The following is a 19,505-nucleotide window of genomic DNA, read 5'->3' on the forward strand; positions in this document are numbered from 1 at the left end:
CACAGGGCACAGAGTTCCATGGCTGGTGACCCTGGGAAGAGCCAGTCTGACCGGCTTGCCCGGAGCAGCCAGGCAGGAACGCCAGCTGCCTTCAACAACTGCCCAGAACACTTTAACAACCAAAACAGAGGTCACGGGCTAAAAAAAAAAAGTGACAAAACAAACCGGGGACAGGGAAATTGTCACTCAGCTTCACCTCTGTTTTCCCAAGGATGCCCACAGAGCCGTTTCACTGGGAAGGAATTATCCTGGTTTCCAGGAAGAAGGAGCAGATGGGCTGGGAGCTGCGGGGCGGGCAGGTCTGGTAGGTATCATCCCAAGCCCGATGGAAGTGGCCATGAATTTCGGCACCTTATTTGGCATTGCTGCTCCCAGGGAGCGAGGACTTGTTGCAAACAGTGGGAAGAGCCCTGGGGATGCTTGGCTGGCTCTGACGCAAGAGCTGCGCCGGTGCATTTTTGACCTTGCTTCGCCTCTGCCGAGCGCTGCAGCTCAGGGAGACTCTCCCTCCACACAGGGAAGGAGCCCCGGGGATGGAGAGGGCAGGGAAAAGGGCTCTGGGGAAAGGGAAACTCTGCCCGTGGGTTTAGGAGCAGAAGGAGCCGGCAGCCTTTCTTTCCTCAGCGTGCAGCCAGCTGTACTAAAAGGTTACCAGCTCCGCGGGGCCGTATCCAATTGCATCAGCTGGGAACCTCGTCCAACACGCCTTTGGGCCGAGAGTAACCCTTTCTATTTATTGCCCTATTGTTTGAGGCTGGAGGAACACGGAGATACCATCTGGGAAAGCTTTGTTGCTGCAGACCGGCTCTCGCCTGCGCCTCCAAACCACGATCCCGCTTCCACATTTGGGGGACATGGAATGGGGGCTCCTCCGAGCAGAGTGGGCACGGCCCCAGGAGGGATTGAGGGGGAGGTCACCTGCTGCAGGGTCACCCAATTCCCCTCTGCCAGCATCAGCCACGTCAGCAAAAACCCTTGCATAAAACCTGGCTAAGTGTGCACAGAGTGACCCATGCAAAGGTTTTATTAGTATTGAAGGTATTAAAGGTATAGTAGGTATTAAAGCAAAAGAACAGCCTTGATAAATATCTCCATTATATTATAAATATCTCAATTTTAATGGCAAAGTGAAAATTGGAAAAATTTTACCATCCTGTTAAGAGGTTTTGTTGCCTGTGCAGAGCCAAAGCAACCTGGTCTAGTGGAAGTTGTCCCTGCCCATGGCAGGGGGCTGGAACCAGATGGTCTCATGGTCCCTTCCAACCCAAACCATGCCATGATTCCATGGTCCTAAAGCTCCCACTGCCATTCACCAGGAACGTGGGAATGGTGTTCCTGGCTGGCAGAGCCATCCCCGAGGCTGCCAGGGCGGGCACAGCTTTGCTGGGATGTGACTTCCCATCACCTGGCACGGGGCAGGATACATCCAGAGCGCTGGACCTCAAAGCACAGCCCCTTCCGCGTGTTGGATTTTCAGGAAGCGCGGTTGCTTGGCGGGATGTGTGTATCACTGGGTGGAGGAGCTACAGGAAGCGGATAATATTTTTTTTTCCTCCATTTGTGCCGGTTCAGACCCTTTTATTTAAAGACAGTTCCCATTTCCCCATATTCACACGGATTATGAGGATGGAGGGAACCAGCTCATCTCCCGGCCTCAACGGGGGCACGGGCTACTATGCCAAGGTAGGGTTTTGCTGAACGGGAAGGATTTTTCCTATGAATTTGGGGGCAGTGCTAAAAAACTCCCCAAAGGTTGCAGAGTGGGCACGGCTGCCATGTAACCCACGCGGGTTTGGGATGCCAGTGTTCCTAATGGATGCTCTCCGGGCTGGCTCCCGAATTTCCCACTCTGGATGCCCTGGAACAGCGGCCACGAGCTGAGGCAGGCAGGGCTGAGCAAAGCTGGGTCGGAATGAGATAAACTGGGATGAGCTGAGCCGGGATGAGGAGGGCTGGGCTGGGCAGAGCCAAGCCGGGATAAACCGAGCTGGGATAAACTGGGCCGAGCCGGGGTGGGCAGAGCCAAGCGGGGATAAACGGAGCTGGGATAAACTGGGCCGAGCCGGGGTGGACAGAGCCCAGCCGAGATAAACTCGGTCGAGCCGAGATGGGCAGAGCCCAGCCGGGATGAGTCGAACCGGGATGAGCCAGGCAGAGCTGAGCCGGGATAAACAGAGTTGTGTTGAGCCGGGCCGAGCCGGGCCAGGCACAGCCGAGCTGTGCTGGGCCAGGCCGGGCCGAACCGGGCCGATCCCAAGCCGGGCCGGACCGATCCCGGCCGGGCCGCCCCCCGGCGATTCCCGGATGTTGGAGCGGCCCCCATTTACTCCGTCCTTCGCTTCCATAAAAGGCCAAGGGGCCCGGCAGCCACAGGCGCGTTTTTCCTTTAATTATTATCCCCCTCCTCCTCCTCCTCCTCCTCCCTCCCTCCGCCTCCCGCTCTGCCCGCCCGCACTGCCTCTCCCGGGCGGCCCCTCAGGAGCTGCGGCGGGGTCCCGATCCCGCCCCACCGCGCCCCCAGCCCTCCCCCGGGGCGCGGAGCGGGCACAGCCGGGCCCATCCCGCCGCCGATCCTGATCCCGCTCCCGCTCCGTGCCGGGCGCGGCCGGCGGCGCAGGAGGCCGGGACCATGGCGCTGGACGGGATCCGCATGCCGGACGGCTGCTACGCGGACGGGACGTGGGAGCTGAGCGTCCATGTCACCGACCTGGGCCGCGACGTCACCCTGCGGGTCACCGGCGAGATCCACATCGGCGGCGTCATGCTGCGCCTCGTCGAGAAGCTCGGTGAGTGCCCTGGGACCCCCCGGGCAGCCCGGCATCCTCCCAGTGCTCAGCACCCTGCTCCAGTGCTGTGCTTTAACTCCCAGCACCCTGACTAGTGCAGTGCCCAACTCCCAGCACTCTGCTCCAGTGTTGTGCTTTAGCTCCCAGCACCCTGCCCAGTGCAGCGCCAGAGTACCCAGTTTAGCCCCAGCACTCTGCTCCAGTGTTGTGCTCCAGCCCCCAGTACTCAGCTCCAGGATTGTGCTCCAGCTCCCAGCACCCTGCCTAGTGCAGTGCCCAGCTCCCAGCACTCTGCTCCAGGATTGTGCTCCAGCCCCCAGCACCCTGCCCAGTGCAGCGCCAGAGTACCCCAGTTTAGCCCCAGCACTCTGCTCCAGTGTTGTGCTCCAGCCCCCAGCACCCTGCCCAGTGCAGCGCCAGAGTACCCAGTTTAGCTCCAGCACTCTGCTCCAGTGTTGTGCTCCAGCTCCCAGCACCCTGCCCAGTGCAGTGCCCGAGTACCCCAGTTTAGCCCCAGCACTCTGCTCCAGTTCCCAGCACCCTGCTCAGTGCAGTGCCAGAGTACCCCAGTTTAGCCCCCAGCACTCTGCTCCAGTACTGCTTCAGCTCACAGCACCCTGACCCAGTACCCTGACCCAGTACCCTGCTTTAGCTCCCAGCAGCCCTGCTCCAGTACAGTGCTCCAGAACCCTGCTCCAGGACTTTATTTTTGTCTCCCAGCACCCTCTCCCAGTACTGGGCTGTAGCTCCCAGCACCGTATCCCAGTCCTGTGCTCCAGAGAGGCTCCCAGCATCCTGCCCCAGTGCTGTGTTTTAGCTCCAGCACCCTCTCTCAGTACTCTGCCTTAGCTTCCAGCTGCAGGGAGCGCCCCAGGCCCCCACACCCTGCCCTAGCCCCCCATATCCTGCCCAGGCTCTCCCTCTCACCGATTTCACCACCCCGTTGCCTCAGCCCCATCCGCCGGCTGCTGCACTCCCGGGGTTTTACACAGAGTTCGGAACCAGCTCCGTTTTCGGCTTGGAGCTGGGGGTTTGTTTGGGGGCGCCCCACAATTTACACCAAAACTCCCTCCTGAAGTTTCGTGCGAGCAAAGCGCTTCCAAAGAACCCATGGGGCGATCGGTGGCGTGATGTGGGCCGGGGGACCTTGGGGACAGGGCGGTGTGCGGTGGCTTTGGGAGCACACCTGGACAAAGGGCCCGTTTGTCCGGGACGCGTGGGAACGCCGGGCCGCGACCGGGGCTCGGCTCGGTCCCCGCCGAAAGCGGGGAGCCCCGGAACCTCCTCCTCCTCCCCCTTTGTCTTTTTATCGGTTCTTTATTGCTCGGCTTTGTTTACTCAGCGGTGCAGCCCGGGCTGATGGCTGTAATTGCTCAAATAAAATATTAATTGCGAGGTCCCGCGCGTGCCTGCGGCTGTGGGAGTAGCGGAGCTGTCAGCTGCAGGTCCCGCTCCAATGCGGAGCCAGCCCTCGTGTGGCTTTAAAAAAAGCCCATCTCTTCTCCCGTGCTTAGGTTTTGATTTATTAATTATCTCGGAGTCGCAGGAAGGAAGAGATGGATATAAATGGATATAAATACGCTGCGTTTCCAAAGGAAGCGAGCGCTCGCATCAAAGGGTCTTGTGTTGGAGGTAGCCTGAACTCCCCGAAAACTTGATTTTATTCTGGTTGTTGGGTTTTTTTATTATGATGGTTGTTTTTGGGTTTTTTTAATTAAACGCTGGAGGTACAGAAAGTTTTGTTGAAGTTCAGTGGGGAAAAAAACAAACCAGCTTTCTAGAGGTGATAAAAAATCCACTCGTGAGTGAAGGCGCGATGCTCCCCTCAGTGCCGGAGCAGCTCCAGGGCCGGAGCGTGTGTGGAAATGTGGAAAGCCAGGCATGTGCACGGGGCCGGACCTAAATTAGCCCCTGACGTAATCCATCCCCCCCGAAATGTGTGCCCGGATCCTCTCCACTTGTTAAATTAGGGATTGTATGAGAGGGAAGGAATGCGGCGGCGGCGTGGGGAGAGAGAGGGGCTCAGCCCCAGAGCCTCCCTTCCCGCCATGGTCACATCCATGGAGATCTCCAGCTGCTGCCTTCCCTTTCCCCTTGGCTTTCCTTGCCCAGCCGGGCTATACGTATTCAGTTCCTTTTAATCTTCCTGCGTGTCAGCTCTTCCAGCCCTCTCATTATTTTTATGGCTCTTCTTTGAGCTGCTGCCAGCTGAGCGGGGTCGGGTGGGACGGGGCTCGTTCCTCATCCTCTCCCCTGCTCCTCAATGCCTCCCTTCATCCAGCCTCTGCATCGATTCATTTTGCAATTTTTCCACATCAAAACCCTTTCCCTGCGTTTTTAACCTTTTCCTCTCTGTCGTTCCTCTGTTTAATTCCTTACTTTGACAACTTTCAGTGTTAAAAAGAATTATTCTTCTCCTGCCAAGCAGATTTTCTGCTGTGAGTTTTAAGGAAATTTCCTAATAATTAAGTTTCCTTGCAGTTTTGTGCTTCCCTGTGGGATGCCCCACACTGTGGGGGATGGAAGGAAGGCGGGTCAGTGCCTTAGGCTGGGATTTGCATGTTCCATCCTTTGGGACAAATCCTTTGGAAAGGGGATTTCTGTGATCTGCCTGGAGTTCCACTGGAGTTTAGGACATCAGTGACAATCTGCAGCAGATCAGCCACACTGTGGTTGCAGGGTAGGAAAAATGCCTTCCCTCCTCCCAGCAGCAAGGAGAGCTTGGAAAAGGGGAAAAAAAAAAATCTTGATTTGTAAATGTTCCTACAGCATTTATTGATGCTTGTAGGAGCAAGAGTGCAGTAAATATCCTGTTGGAATGAAGCAGGAGCCCAGCAAAGTTTTTCCTCCTTACATTCAGGGCTGCGGGTATCCATAAATCCCATGGACTTGATTCCTGCATGCACAGAGCTGCAGTTTGACTCTTTAGGAGCAGGCAATTAAAATCTGTGGCTGATGCAGGCAGGGATTGGAGGAAGCCCAAGCAGCAGATAGAGATTCTGGTAACTCAAGTGAATTGCAATGACCTGTTGGCTCCCCTGTTATTCATCACCCGCTGGATTAAGCCACTCCATTAATTGAGCCGTGCCAAGTTCTTGGCAAAGTCGTCCCTGAAAAATAAGCAGAAAACTGCTGAGGTTTTAAGAGCAGCAGCATTTAGTTGCTCTTTGAAGGCTGGGGTCTGTACTGGAAACTGCTGGTGCTCTCTCAGGGTTTTTTAGGAATTTTGCCACTATTGACTTACAAACAAAAAAAAAAAAAAAATCAAGCGAGGTTTAAAATCACTGGGAGCAGAGGAAGGAAGGAAGTGAACGCAGGTTATTGTTGTTGTCAACTTGAGGCTGTTTTAAACACATGGAATTAAAAAAATCCTGCTTTTTTTTTTTGAAACATGCTTGGGAGGAGCTCTGTGGAGTTTGTGGAATTCTGTGGGATATATGGGGGATGCTCTGTCTGGTCATGGGAATAAAGGAATAGCTGACAGAAACAGGGCAGGGGGGACAAATGGTGTCTGGCAGAGGCACAGCCTAAGACAGATGACCTAAATGTGCACTGAGCAGATTCAGAAAGTCTGTGATAGAAGTTTTGTGATGGAAATGTGGATTTCTCTCTGGGATTGGGTGGCAACTCCAGCTCCCAGGGTTTGCTGGGAACACTGAGCACCTTTTTGGGCTTTTACCTGAGGAAAATAGATAAGTGGGTAAAGAAAGAAAAACACCAGCAAGATTTGGAATTATGGATGTCCTTCTGGACCAGAAGGGTTAAGGATGGGTAACATAGTGGAATCCCTGTTTTAGTGACCTGCTGACGTGGATAAATGTCAGAGCAAACCCTCTGCCCACAGACAGGCTGATAATGACATCTCCTGAAGCCTTGGGGTTTCTTTTTGTGAATTGAAGGTGGGATAAGGTTTGTGCAACTGATTTAACCTCCATTGTTCCCTTTGGCAGCTCCTCCTCTATCTCTTTGTGTCACCTGGGAGAGGGTGGGATGTCACCTGAGGACTGGCACAGGAATTGTCCCGTGCAGTTTGGGTTGTAGCACTTCAAGCTCTTTTTTAAAGTGATTTCAGCCTGCAGATGTGTCTGGGATTCACCCCAGGGGCTCTCTTCACCATTAAATAGACTTTGCTGTGTTATCTTCCAAGGATTTCAGCTCCACTCCTTGCAAGATCAATTCTAAATATTAGTGTTATTCTGCCTGTGAAGCCTCCTCTCCTTAATGGACCCCTGACAGGTTTATGAATAAAACACCAGCAAAGTGCAGCGTCATTGATTTGCCCAGGTTTGTGTTTGAGGTTTTGCAGTGATTATAAACACTCCAGGCCCTCGTGAGACTGGCTGGGGAAATTTTTTTTGCCTTGCAACTGGAATGAACTCTTAGAAACAGCTTAAGGCTATGGGGGAGAAATGCAGAGTCCTCGTCCCAGCCCATTCCTGTTGAGAGCACAAGGCAGGAGGAGGCTGCAGGGCTTGTCTTGTAGGTGGCTTGTTCCCTGTGCTTTGGATTTTGCTGCAATGCTGCTTCCAGATATGGGAACCTCATAGGAAGGACCTGGAGTGAATCCAGAGGAGGCCATGGAGCTGCTGCAAGGGCTGGAGCCAGGCTGGGAGAGCTGGGGGTGCTGCCCTGGAGAGGAGAAGGCTCCAGGGAGAGCTCAGAGCCCCTGGCAGGGCCTGAAGGGGCTCCAGGAGAGCTGCAGAGGGACTGGGGACAAGGGATGGAGGGACAGGACACAGGGAATGGCTGCCAGTGCCAGAGGGCAGGGATGGGTGGGATTTGGGAAGGAATTCTTCTCTGGTTGCCCAGAGCAGCTGTGGCTGCCCCATCCTGGCAGTGTCCCAGGCCAGGCTGGACAGGGCTTGGAGCAGCCTGGGACAGTGGAAGGTGCCATGGCAGGGGTGGAATGAGATGGATTTTAAGTTCCATTCCAACCCAAACCTCTCTGGGATTCTCTGACTGTAGCCACCCTTCCCAGAATGAGGTGTCTGAGCATCCCTGCTCAGTGCCAGGTGAGCTTGGGGTGTTTCCCAATCTGTGCCCACAATGTCACCTGGGCACCTTCACCTGGGACATCCCCAGCTCCTCATCTGTCCCTCATTGCCCCCTTCTGAGAAGGGTTTTTTCCTTCAAAATCAGTGCTGGTCACTCCTCAGTGTTGCTTTCCAAGTGCATGATGACCATGAGAGGACTCCAGGTGCCATTCAGTCCTTAGGGATCTGTTTGTGTCCCCTCTGGGGCTGATGCTGAGACCCTTGTCCCAAATAATGTCACAAATGGGGATGGTGTTTGCTGTGCTTTGGGCAGGCACTGACCCCGCTCCAGATTTCCCTGGAAGATTTCTTCCCAAGCCTTTAAACAGCAAATCCTGCCCAGCTGGCAGTGGGATGGTGAGCACAGAGGGGATTTGGCACCTGCTGAGCACCAAAATCCTCCTGCTCCAGATCCTGGCAGGATTTTGGGCTGTTCTGGGTTGGAATTGGTGAATTGGTACCTCACTGGATGCTTCCACTTCAGCAGCATCCTCCAGGAGACCAACAGAGCTGCTGCCATTCCAATTTCCTTAGTGCCACTTGATGAATTAATTGGGGATTCACCCTCCAAACAGCACATTTTTGGTGACATATAGTGACACCATGCACATTTTTGGTGACGTTAAGTGACACCAGTGCTGTGAGCACACCCCCCCAGCCGTGCACACTGATCAGTGAGGGGCTGCCTCATTCCTTTCCATCCAAATTTGGCCTCCAGGAAGCTCCAACGTGGGCTCAGCTCGATGGTGGCTCACATAAAGTGCTCTTTGTGAGCCTGAGTGGAATATTCAGCTGAGCTGCCAGTGAGCAGAGGAATTCAGGCTGGGGGGAGGTAAAACCCACATAGAGGCAGCTCTGAGCTGCAGTCACAGCCATTAATATCTGTATTCAGAGTGGTGATGGTTCTTTAAGGGCAGAAACAATAAAAATTTTATTGTTATTTATTAATTTTTAATTCCCTCACTGTGAGCCGTCTGATTGGGCTGGAAAGAGCTCTCAGGTCCCAGTGGGAGGGGAAGGAGCACGGGGTGGGAGGTGGTGTTGGTGCTCCTGCAGATCCCAGAGCCTGGGTTTGCCACACCACAGACAGGAAATTGTTGGGGTTGCTGCTCCCACCCAGCCCAAATCAGCAGTTTCCTCTTCCAGCTCCCTCAGGTTTCGATTTGACACAAGGCACGTGGGGAAGCTGCTGTGGGGAGCTGAAAAATCATAGAAATCATCCCATTCACACACTTCCCCCTTTTTTTTTAATCCTTTTTTTTTTCCTTTTTCTTCCATTCTTCCTCTCCATCAGGGCTTGTGTTTCACCCAGGCATCTCCTGGGTCTGTCTAAACCATACAAAACTGCAAGAAATTGTACTCAGAATGGAATCCCTGGAAATGCTCAAGGCCATGTTGGACTTGGAGGACCCTGGTCCACTGGGAGGTGTCTCTTGGGGTGGAATTCAGGTTTTTAAGGTCTCTTCCAACCCCAACCACTCTGTGATTCCATGATTCAGCAAACCAGCACCTGGATTTTAACCCTTGGTCTTTGATGTGATTAAAAAAAAAAAAGATTGTGGATAAGTGCCTGAAATTGTGGATGTGGGGAATGTTTGCTGAGTTGGGAAAGATGAGGGATTATTTGCTGTGCAAACTTCAGTTGTTTCAACATCACCAGGGACACCAGCACTGCCAGCTCCTGGTTTGGGTGTTGGAGGAGTTGTTTTAGTGGTGGTTTTCCTGACAGATGAGGGGAAGGAAGGAGATTTACAGCCCTTGTGGAGCTCACTGACTTCAGCCCTGGGTGTGCTTGGGGGAAAAAGCCTCGTGGTGTGAAAACATCCTGGGGGAAGCTGCATTTCTTCGTTCTCATTCTGAAATGTGAATTTACTGATTGCTTAGAAAGGGGCAGAGAAACAAGACTGAGCAAAACTCAGCTGGCAGGATTCAGTTCTGAATGTTCCAGTGGCTTTCTGGGGTTTATGATAGGTAATTTGGAAAAGTGCTGAGACCTCCAGATTCCTGTTGGGTGGAATTTTAGCAGAGTTGCTGTAATTTTGTTTTCTTGCCCAGGTTTGCTTTTGACACATTGCTGTCATCCAGGCTGAAGCTCCTACCAGGTAGAACTGTTGGGAGCATTCAGAAGTGCTGAGAAAGTGCTCAGAAAACCAGAGGAAATCTTTTTTATTTATTTAATTTTTATTTCTGGAGAATTTGTTTGGGTTTTTCTTTTGCTCACCCATTTTCCAGTGAGGATGCAGTGGGAGCTGCATCCTCGCTGGAAAATGGGTGAGTAAAAGAAAAATTCAGATGTGAACCTCAGCTGGGTGCATGGCATGGCCCTGTGCCAGCACTGATCCCCCTCTCCCAGACCAGCTGGGATCTTGGGACATCTCCACTTTTGGGTGAAATGTGGCTGAATTTGGCCAACAGGTTGAGAACAGCTCTGGGAGAGGATGCACACAAAAGAGGATGCGCACAAAAGAGGATGCGCACAAAAGAGGATGCACATAAAAAACCAGCCCCACCAGCTGAAACCTCCACAACCTCAGCTGATTTTTAGCTTGCAGAGCATCCTGACACCACCCAAAAAAATCCATCTTGCCAATGGATTTTAAATCTCTTCCCAGCCCGTTAGACTGCTTGGCTGCTGGTTGTTCTCTTTCTTTTCCCCTGCTCCCGTGTACTTGGGGAAGGGTGAATTGCTGAAACTCCAATTCAGTTAGAAAGTCAAATTTTATGAAATTACCTGGAAAAAGCTCTGTCCCTGTCTTGCTCAGCTTCCCATCCTGGCTGATGCTCCTCAGAGCAGCTCCAGAGCTTCTGCAGCAGGAATTGTCGCCATCCCTTGTTATTGTAACTTCTTCAGGCTAGGTCTAATAAGTTTTTGGAGGTTTATAATACACCTAAGATAGCTCAACTATCTTTGGAGGCATAAAAATTAGCAGGATGGCTTCTGTTGTAGTGTTGGGAACAAAAAGGTTGAATGAAAGGCAAAATAACAAATAGAAAAACTGAGCTAAGTGCTAAACGTTTTTACTCTTAGTAAAAACACTTTACAAAAGCAATTAGTTCCTCTATTTACTTCTTTTTCTAGTTCATTGCTCAAGCAGAACTTTTTAGCTTCTGTCTAATTAGCTATCTTTAAGTTTGAGGTAAAGTCTCCTGAGTCTTATGAAGTGTCTTTTCATTTAATCAAAAAGAAAACCTTTTGAACTTCTTTCCTTTTAAGAAGACAAAGGTGGTTTTGTCACTCCATCAACAAAGAGCACACTCCTACAGTCCCTCAGAGCACACTCCTACAATCCCTCGTGTCCCTCGTGTCCCTCGTGTCCCTCGTGTCCCTCGTGTTCCTCATGTCCCTCGTGTCCCTCGTGTCCCTCGTGTCCCTCATGTCCCCCATGTGCCTCATGTCCCTCGTGTCCCTCGTGTCTCTCATGTCCCTCATGTCCCCCATGTGCCTCATGTCTCTCATGTCCCTCGTGTCCCTCGTGTCCCTCATGTCCCCCATGTGCCTCATGTCCCTCGTGTCCCTCGTGTCCCTCGTGTCTCTCATGTCCCTCATGTCCCCCATGTGCCTCATGTCCCTCGTGTCCCTCGTGTCCCTCGTGTCTCTCATGTCCCTCGTGTCCCTCGTGTCTCTCATGTCCCTCGTGTCCCTCATGTCCCTCATGTCCCCCATGTGCCTCATGTCCCTCGTGTCCCTCATGTCCCCCATGTGCCTCATGTCCCTCGTGTCCCTCATGTCCCCCATGTCCTGCCCCACGGCTTCAGTGCCAGGATTTGGGCTGTGATGGGTGAGGCAGATCCAGGCTCAAGGCTGGGGGTGTTAAAGTCCTTTAAAAGTGTTTTGAGTTCATTAATGAACTTTGCTGAACAGGTAGAAGCAAAAAGAAATCATGGAATTACAGAATGGTTTGGGTTGGAGGGAGCGTTTCATTCCGCACTGTCCCAGGCTGCTCCAGACCTTGTCCAGCCTGGCCTTGGACCCTTCCAGGGATCCAGGAGCAGCCCCAGCTGCTCTGGGCACCCTGTGCCAGGGCCCTGTTCTTCCAGCCATGATCCCACATGGATCTGTAGGAGAAGGACCAACACTCACAGCTATGAGCGGGGTGAGGCTGCCTGAGCCATCCTCAGGGCTCCAAAGGTCACTTCCCAGGGATCTGAGCTTCAGCCAGGGATTAACCATCGCTGAAGCACTTGGGGAATTGCCTGGTGAGAGGTTGGGAATTCAGGTTGCCCATCATTCTCCTTTCCCTGCCTGATGCTTCCTCCCTCCCAGCGCACATCCTCTGGCTCCCTTGCTGGCTGTGATGTCTTCTTGGCAGCAGCAGCTCCTCTGGCTTGCACATTCCTTGGGGATGAGTCAGGACTGCAGGCTGCTGTCACCCTGGGACACTTGTCTTTTTTGGAGAGGGAAGGGAGCATGGTCCCTGGAGAATTCCTTTCCTTTCCTTTCCTTTCCTTTCCTTTCCTTTCCTTTCCTTTCCTTTCCTTTCCTTTCCTTTCCCTTTCCCTTTCCCTTTCCCTTTCCCTTTCCCTTTCCCTTTCCCTTTCCCTTTCCCTTCCCCTTCCCCTTCCCCTTCCCCTTCCCCTTCCCCTTCCCCTTCCCCTTCCCCTTCCCCTTCCCCTTCCCCTTCCCCTTTTCCCTTCCCCTTCCCCTTCCCCTTCCCCTTTTCCCTTCCCTTTCCTTTTTCCCTTTCCTTCCTTTTCCCCCCCTTTCTTTTCCCTTTCCCCTTCCCTTTTCTTTCCTCCCAATGCTTCCTATTTTGTGCTGCATGAATCATGGAAACCAAATTCCTTAATCAAATTTTCTGCCATTCCTCGTGATTCCATGGAGGCAGGAGCAGCCAGTGAAAGCCTCCTGCTTGATCAATGTGGGGGAGCAGTTGGCAAATCAGGTTGTGAAGATCCTGTTTCAAAACAAATCCAATTAAAAAAAAACTCACTAATCCACCCTTGCTTTCCTTTCTCCCATGCCATAGAAAAATGAGTAATCCTCATTTCTCTGGGTTGCTGGTGCAAGGATTTGAAGGAATTCTGCACAGCAGTGGCAAAGACCTTCCTGAGCCCATCAGTGCTGGGTAGCTGAGGTGACCTCTGGAGAATTCCCCAATATTCCAGCTGGGTTCAGCATCACTGGAAAATTTCTCTCCCTGCTCATGGGTTTAGACAGGATTTGGGTATGGCTGTGCAAGCATTTAAATGGAACATAAAGCTACCAAATATCCAAAAAGCTAAAAATTATAGGGAAAATTTTGCAGGAAAATGTGATGCCACATCCGTGGAAGTGTTCAAGGCCAGGCTGGATGGGCCTTGGAGCACCCAGGGATAATGGGAAGTGTCCCTGCCCATGGCAGGGGAGTGGAATGAGATGCAATCCAAGTTAATAAACTTTCAAATAAGCTATCTGAGCAATCCTGTTAACACTGGAAAGAGCTTCCTTCCTCGAGTTTACTTTAGAAACAGAGTGGCTTTCAGGCTTGTCAGGATTTGCTCTTCTCCCTGCATCCCATGGGCTGAGCATCTCGAGCCCTGCACTGCCAGGAGCAGCATTTTGGGACAGTTGGGGTTGATGCATCATCTCTCCAGGACTCCAGTTACCACCCCTGCCTCATCAGGACACAACTTTCCATTGCAGAGCTCACTTAGAATCCCAATAAAAGCCACCAAAAGAATCCCACATCTCTTTCCAGCAGCCCTTCCCTCGTTAGCAGCAGACACTCCGTAATTCCCTGAGCAAGGACAGACACACGGAACATCCACATGCAGCCCTGCATCCCAATGGGCTCAGTCTCCTCCACTGGGCTTGTTTTTGCCCTCCCTCCTCCTTTTTTCCTTGCTCTTAAATCGCTTTGTGCCACTGCACAGAGGCTTTGGCATCAGGGCTTTGCCATGAGCCTGTGCCCTGGCACCAGGATAAGAGGGAGGGCTCCTCAGCTGGGTCGTGCTCATGGAATCACAAGGCTCTTTTTGTCCATGTTTTGTACTTTATTAAGTCAAACTATTTTTTCATGCAATAAATATTCTTCTGAGACTGAAATACCAGCACAGGTCCATCTTTTTTTGGGCATCTCCGTGGGTGGGTGTGGATCTTCTCCTGAACATTTGTTTTCCTGAAACTGCCCATTAGGCTTTTTTATTTTTCCCCTTCCCTCCTCCTTTTTTCCTTGCTCTTAAACCACTTTGTGCCACTGCACAGGACTTTGACATCAGGGCTTTGCCATGAGCCTCTGCCCTGGCACACTGAGATAAGGAGAGGTCTCCTCAATTGGGTCATGCTCATGGAATCACAGAATTGGGCACAAGGCTCCTTTTGTCCATTTTTAAAACTTTATTAAGTCAAACTATTTTTCATGCAAGAAATATTCTTCTCAGACTGAAATTCCAGCATGGCTCCACCCTTTTTTGGGCACTTCCAAGGGTGGGTGCAGATCTTCTCCTGAACATTTGTTTTCCTGAGAATGAAGTAAGATGAAATTTTTGCATGGGCAGACAGTGATAAGACAAGGGGGAATCTCCTCAACTGGGTCGTGCTCATGGAATCACAAAATTGGGAACAAGGCTCCTTTTGTCCATTTTTTAAACTTTATTAAGTCAAACTATTTTTCATGCAAGAAATATTCTTCTCAGACTGAAATTCCAGCATGGCTCCACCCTTTTTTGGGCACTTCCATGGGTTGGTGTGGGTCCTCTCCTGAACATTTGTTTTCCTGAAAATGAAGTAGGATGAAATTTTTGCGGACAGTGATAGCACAAGGGGGAATGATTTTGGAGAGAGGAGATTTTTAGTTCCAGCTGACTCCTGTTGCAAACACAAGGCAGGAGGAGGCTGCAGGTGTCTTGTTCCTTCTGCTTTGGACTTTGCTTCATCCAGATTTGAGATCTTGGTAGGAAGGACATGGAGCTGGTGGAAATCTAGAGCTGCTGCAAGGGCTGGAGCCAGGCTGGGAGAGCTGGGGGTGCTGCCCTGGAGAGGAGAAGGCTCCAGGGAGAGCTCAGAGCCCCTGGCAGGGCCTGAAGGGGCTCCAGGAGAGCTGCAGAGGGACTGGGGACAAGGGATGGAGGGACAGGAGCCAGGGAATGGCTGCCAGTGCCAGAGAGCAGGGATGGGTGGGAGATTGGGAACTGGGAATTCCTGGCTGGGATGGACTTCCCAGAGCAGCTGTGGCTGCCCCTGGATCCCTGGCAGTGCTCAAGGCCAGGCTGGGCAGGGCTGGGAGCACCTGGCACAGTGGGAGATGTCCCTGCCTGCCCATGTGGGGCTGGATGAGCTTCATTGTCCCTTCCCACCCAAACCATCCTGGGATTCCATGAAAACGATGGTGAGAGCTGCCCATGGTGGCAGATCCAGGAGGATTTCAGGTGCCATTCTGTGTTATCCATGGATAGAATCCCCTCCACAGGTCGTGGCTGCTGTACAGGCTGTTTTCCATTGCATGTGTCAGATACATGTGGGAGATGTGATTAAACCCCCTCTCAAGTCCCATCAGCTCTGGGAGCATCAGCTTGTCCTGGCTGCAGCTTTATTACATCAGTCTGATGATAATTTTATGGGCTGTTTATCTCCCCATTTCAAAGTATCATTTTTCAAGTGTTGTGACCAGAGGCTGGAGGGATTTTTGTTCCATTTTGAACTTTGCTCTGAAATTAAATCCCCGTTGGGGTATGGAGGGGACTCTACTCCAGAAAGACTCCTATTTTCCTAAAATTACAGTTTTTGCCCCAGGACAGTGACTGTGTCACCCAGCAAACACATCAGCAGTTCTGCTGGACTTGTGATAACTGAAAATAGCTTTGTTTTTAAATTTTTTTTTTTGCTCCATAATTATCCTGTAAGGAGGGGCTTTGGCATGTTTAAAGGAATTTGGGTTTCCAGAGGTCAGTGGGAGCAGTGAGGACATTGGAGGGAGTGGAGTCAGCTACACAGATATATGAGTTTTACACCTTATATATATAAAATAAGTAACCAATATGAATAAATATTAATAAAAATAAATAAATATTTATTTTAAGAAAAATCTTTCAGTAACTCTCTTGACTGTTGGGGTCGTCCAGGGCAAGGAGTTGGGCTTGATGATCCTTTTTTATCCCTGCCAACTTAGGATTTTCTTTTCCCTTTTCCCCTTTCCTTTTTCCCCTTTCCTTTTCCCCTTTCCTTTTTCCCCTTTCCTTTTTCCCCTTTCCTTTTTCCCCTTTCCTTTCCTTTCCTTTCCTTTCCTTTCCTTTCCTTTCCTTTCCTTTCCTTTCCTTTCCTTTCCTTTCCTTTCCTTTCCTTTCCTTTCCTTTCCTTTCCTTTCCTTTCCTTTCCTTTCCTTTCCTTTCCTTTCCTTTCCTTTCCTTTCCTTTCCTTTCCTTTCCCCCTTTTTTCCTCTATTCCCCTCTTTCCTCTTCTTTGTCCTTACCCTTCCCCATCACTGCTCTCCTGCTCTGTGTACCAAATTAGCCTCCTTTTTTTAGTATTTCTGGATCTTTTTCTTAGGATTTTTTAGTATTTCTTTTTTTCTTATTTACCGTCTTCCCTGATTTTCTTAGTGCTTTGAGGCTGTGCCTTCCCCTCTCCTGGATACACAGAAAAGAAACACCCACACAAGATTCTGTGCAATGAATTTTGATGGTTGGTAGTGGTGATTTTTTTTCTCTCTTTTCTTCCGCTTTCAGCCTTAAATTTCTCTTTTTCCAAAGTTTTTAAATCCTTTTGCCTTGTTTTCCATGGGTATCGATTTCAGTGGGTATGGATTACATCCCCAGGGAGCAGGAGAGTGTCTCCCCCATCCCTGAGCTCACCCAGGGCATTCCCAGCTCTTTATTGCTGGAAATCTCTTTTTCTTTCAAGGATTTTTTCTCCTCCTCCAGCTTCCCAAGAGGGGTGTGGATGCAGCCAACACCCAGCCCAGGGCTTGGAGAGGCCCTTGGAGCTGTGAGGGCTGGATTAAGGTGTTATCAGCAGGAATTTGTGCTTCAAAGTGCTTTAATCAGCTGCCTGCACTCTGTGCTTTTTGTCCACATCTGTATTTTTTCAATTCAGTGTGAAGTGCACATTAACTTTAAATACCTAAATCATAAATTTAAAAAAGTGAGCACTTTTATTTTAATTTTCGTATAAAAACCTTTGAGGAGTTTCAGCCCATCTGCAGCAAACTCAGTGAAAAGGTGGAAAACTTGGGGTTGGTTTTGTGTAGATTATCAAATACAAAAATTACTTTTTGCAAGAAGAAATGCTTGGCTTTTGAATTGGTTTCAGTCCCTGCACTGTATCTTAGATATATATATAAATACATACATATATATATATATAAAATATGCATTTATTCTGTGTCTGTTTATCTATAATTATATATGCATATAATTCAGTTTTGTCTCTATTTTTTATATGCATATATATATATGGGGTAAATGTTTATGTATATGTTTATATGCATAATAGATCTTAAATATCTTATATTTTTATATATTTATATATTTTTATTTTTATATTTGTAATATTTATATATATTTATATATAAATTTTATATTTTCTTATATATTTTATATATAAAATAGGTGTTTAAACATATATATTTGTTTTTAAAATAATTTTTAGAGATAAATTTGAGCTAATGGAAAGGCATTTTTTGCCACCTCAGCTTCCCAAGTGTGCCTAGAGCAGAGCAGGGATAATCCTGATTAAACCCACCCCTGGGTAAGAGCCAGGAAAGCTGTGGAGCTCATTCTGCTCCTGTGGAAAACCCCCCCAGTGTTTTGGGCTTTGGCTCTGGCACCTTTTGCTCCAGAGGGGGATGGTCCTCTTGGGCTGTTCCTGTGGGAATGCTGAAGATTGAATCCATTGCTCTAAAAGCCTTCATTTTTAATTAAGGAATGATCATTTTTAATTAAGGAATGAGCTGCAACCTCTGCTGCAGCTGCTTCTGCTGCCTCTCTGAAGGTGGAGAGAATTCCAGGGAAAACAGCATCAGCTGCAAATCCTCTGTTTCCAAAATTCCACCGAAAATCCGTGATCCGACCCAGGCAGGTTTGCAGAATTCTTCCTCAAGCTTATACAGGAAATTTTAAATTTTTTATTATTTACCCCAATATTAAGGTGATGGAGGCATTTGCAGGGTCTTGGCTGCCCTGTGGATTTAATCCTGGATGTGGCTGTGAAGGGGAATCTGATGATTCCCAGGAAAGCCTCCAAATACCCATCCAGTGGGATTTAACCATGCACTGGGAAGAAGGAAAAAAAGAGATTTATTCAGTCATGTCAGAGCTCTGTTGTCCTGAGCAGTGCACGGAAGGAGAGCCCATCTGCAAGAGGGGATATCCCAAAATAACAAGGAAAATTCAGTGTTTACACCGTGCTGGAGACTTGTATCCTCCTGCCTGTGAGTCCTGAGCTGGCCTGGAGGACCTGCCAAGTGACAGCAGAGCTTCTGCAGGACGGAGCTTCAGCAGCTGCTGCAGCAGGAAAGGGACCTTAAAAAACCTGGATTGGCAGAGCAGAGTGTTTGGGAGCAGCCAAGTGCTGGGAAAAATGGGATTGTTGGATTATGGCCTTTTCTGACCCAGAGATGGGGCAACTGAGGGGTGTTTTAAAACTTCTGTTCCATTTTCAGTCTCATGTGAAGGGTGAGACAATACAGATGTTATAATTCACACCATCACAATCAGAAGCTAATTATTTCCTAATTACAGTACACTCTAAGTGTTTCTTGGCCTATCAGCTTTTGCTACACCATGATGTAAATGCCTTAAAGCCAGTAATCTAAAATTACCCGTATAAGTCCTACAACAATGCACCTTTCATAATTCTATTTCTTCAAAATACCTAATCTTGTTTACAAAACCACCCTTTAAAACTTATTTCTAGTTCCATTTCAATGCACCTTTCATAATTCTATTTCTCCAAAATACTTAGTCTTATTTACAAAACCACCCTTTAAAACTTATTTCCAGTTCCATTTCTCAGCAATGTCTATCCTATTCCTTAGCATTTCTACATCAACATTTCTTATCTCAAAGTGTACATGCAAACATATATTACGTGAGTCTTCTACATTAAAAACTTTAAATTTTTTCTACAAATCCATTTCCCACATGGGACAAATGGGCTGCCAGGAAGGGCTGCCTGGATTTTCTTTGCCCTTCACCCAGACTGAGCCTTGCTGCTGGAATTCTGATTGTGTTTGTGGGTCTGTGTGAGACAGCCAGCCCGGAGTTAAAGCACACCCTGTGTGCATCTCAATTCCGATTTATTGCTGCTACATCCTCTGTGCATCTCAATTCAGACTTGTTGCTGCTTGGATTCTAGATTTCAGGGGATTTATTGGTGGCTGTGGGAATTGAAATCTGCAGTTGTAATTCCTGCTGGACAAGCTGGCGGGATGTGACTGCGTGGATTGAAAGCTGAGGATGTTTCAGGTTTAAAACACTTCAAGAGCAGCCCTTCACTCTTCCTCTGGCTGTTCTGTCCTCACAGAGGCCTCTGCAGGCATTTGTGTGATTTAAGATGCCTCTCACATTCCCAGCACTGTCTGAATGGCTTTCCAAGGGGAGCAGCCCCGTGGGTTTTGCTGTACAAAACATCCTGGACGTCCCTCGTGCACGTTCCTGCCTCTTGGCACAGCTCTGGGAGGCAAATGAAACACCAGGATCTGCCTGGGGGGAAAAAAATAAAAATCACAGCTGGGTTTGCCAGCCCTGCCAGGCTCCAGGGGTTTGGGTT

General features: G+C 49.6%; 1 protein-coding gene across 5 annotated transcripts in view; it reads left to right on the plus strand.

Annotated features, from left to right (window-relative positions):
* Nucleotides 1–1,627: 1,627 nt before the first annotated feature.
* FERMT2 (FERM domain containing kindlin 2) overlaps nucleotides 1,628–19,505 on the plus strand; it is a 52,532-nt gene continuing 34,654 nt past the window's right edge. For 3 of the 5 annotated variants that reach the window (XM_058806673.1, XM_058806674.1, XM_058806675.1), the window contains exon 1: nucleotides 2,482–2,786. In XM_058806673.1, coding sequence (XP_058662656.1) covers nucleotides 2,630–2,786 — 157 coding nt within the window. In that variant the 5' untranslated portion in view covers nucleotides 2,482–2,629. Of the gene's footprint in view, nucleotides 1,684–2,480; nucleotides 2,787–19,505 lie in introns of those variants that run through there. The other 2 variants (XM_058806672.1, XM_058806671.1) reach the window with 2 other exon arrangements.

This window comes from Ammospiza caudacuta, chromosome 6 (assembly GCF_027887145.1).
Source record: "Ammospiza caudacuta isolate bAmmCau1 chromosome 6, bAmmCau1.pri, whole genome shotgun sequence".
NCBI classification, from domain to species: Eukaryota; Metazoa; Chordata; class Aves; order Passeriformes; family Passerellidae; genus Ammospiza; species Ammospiza caudacuta.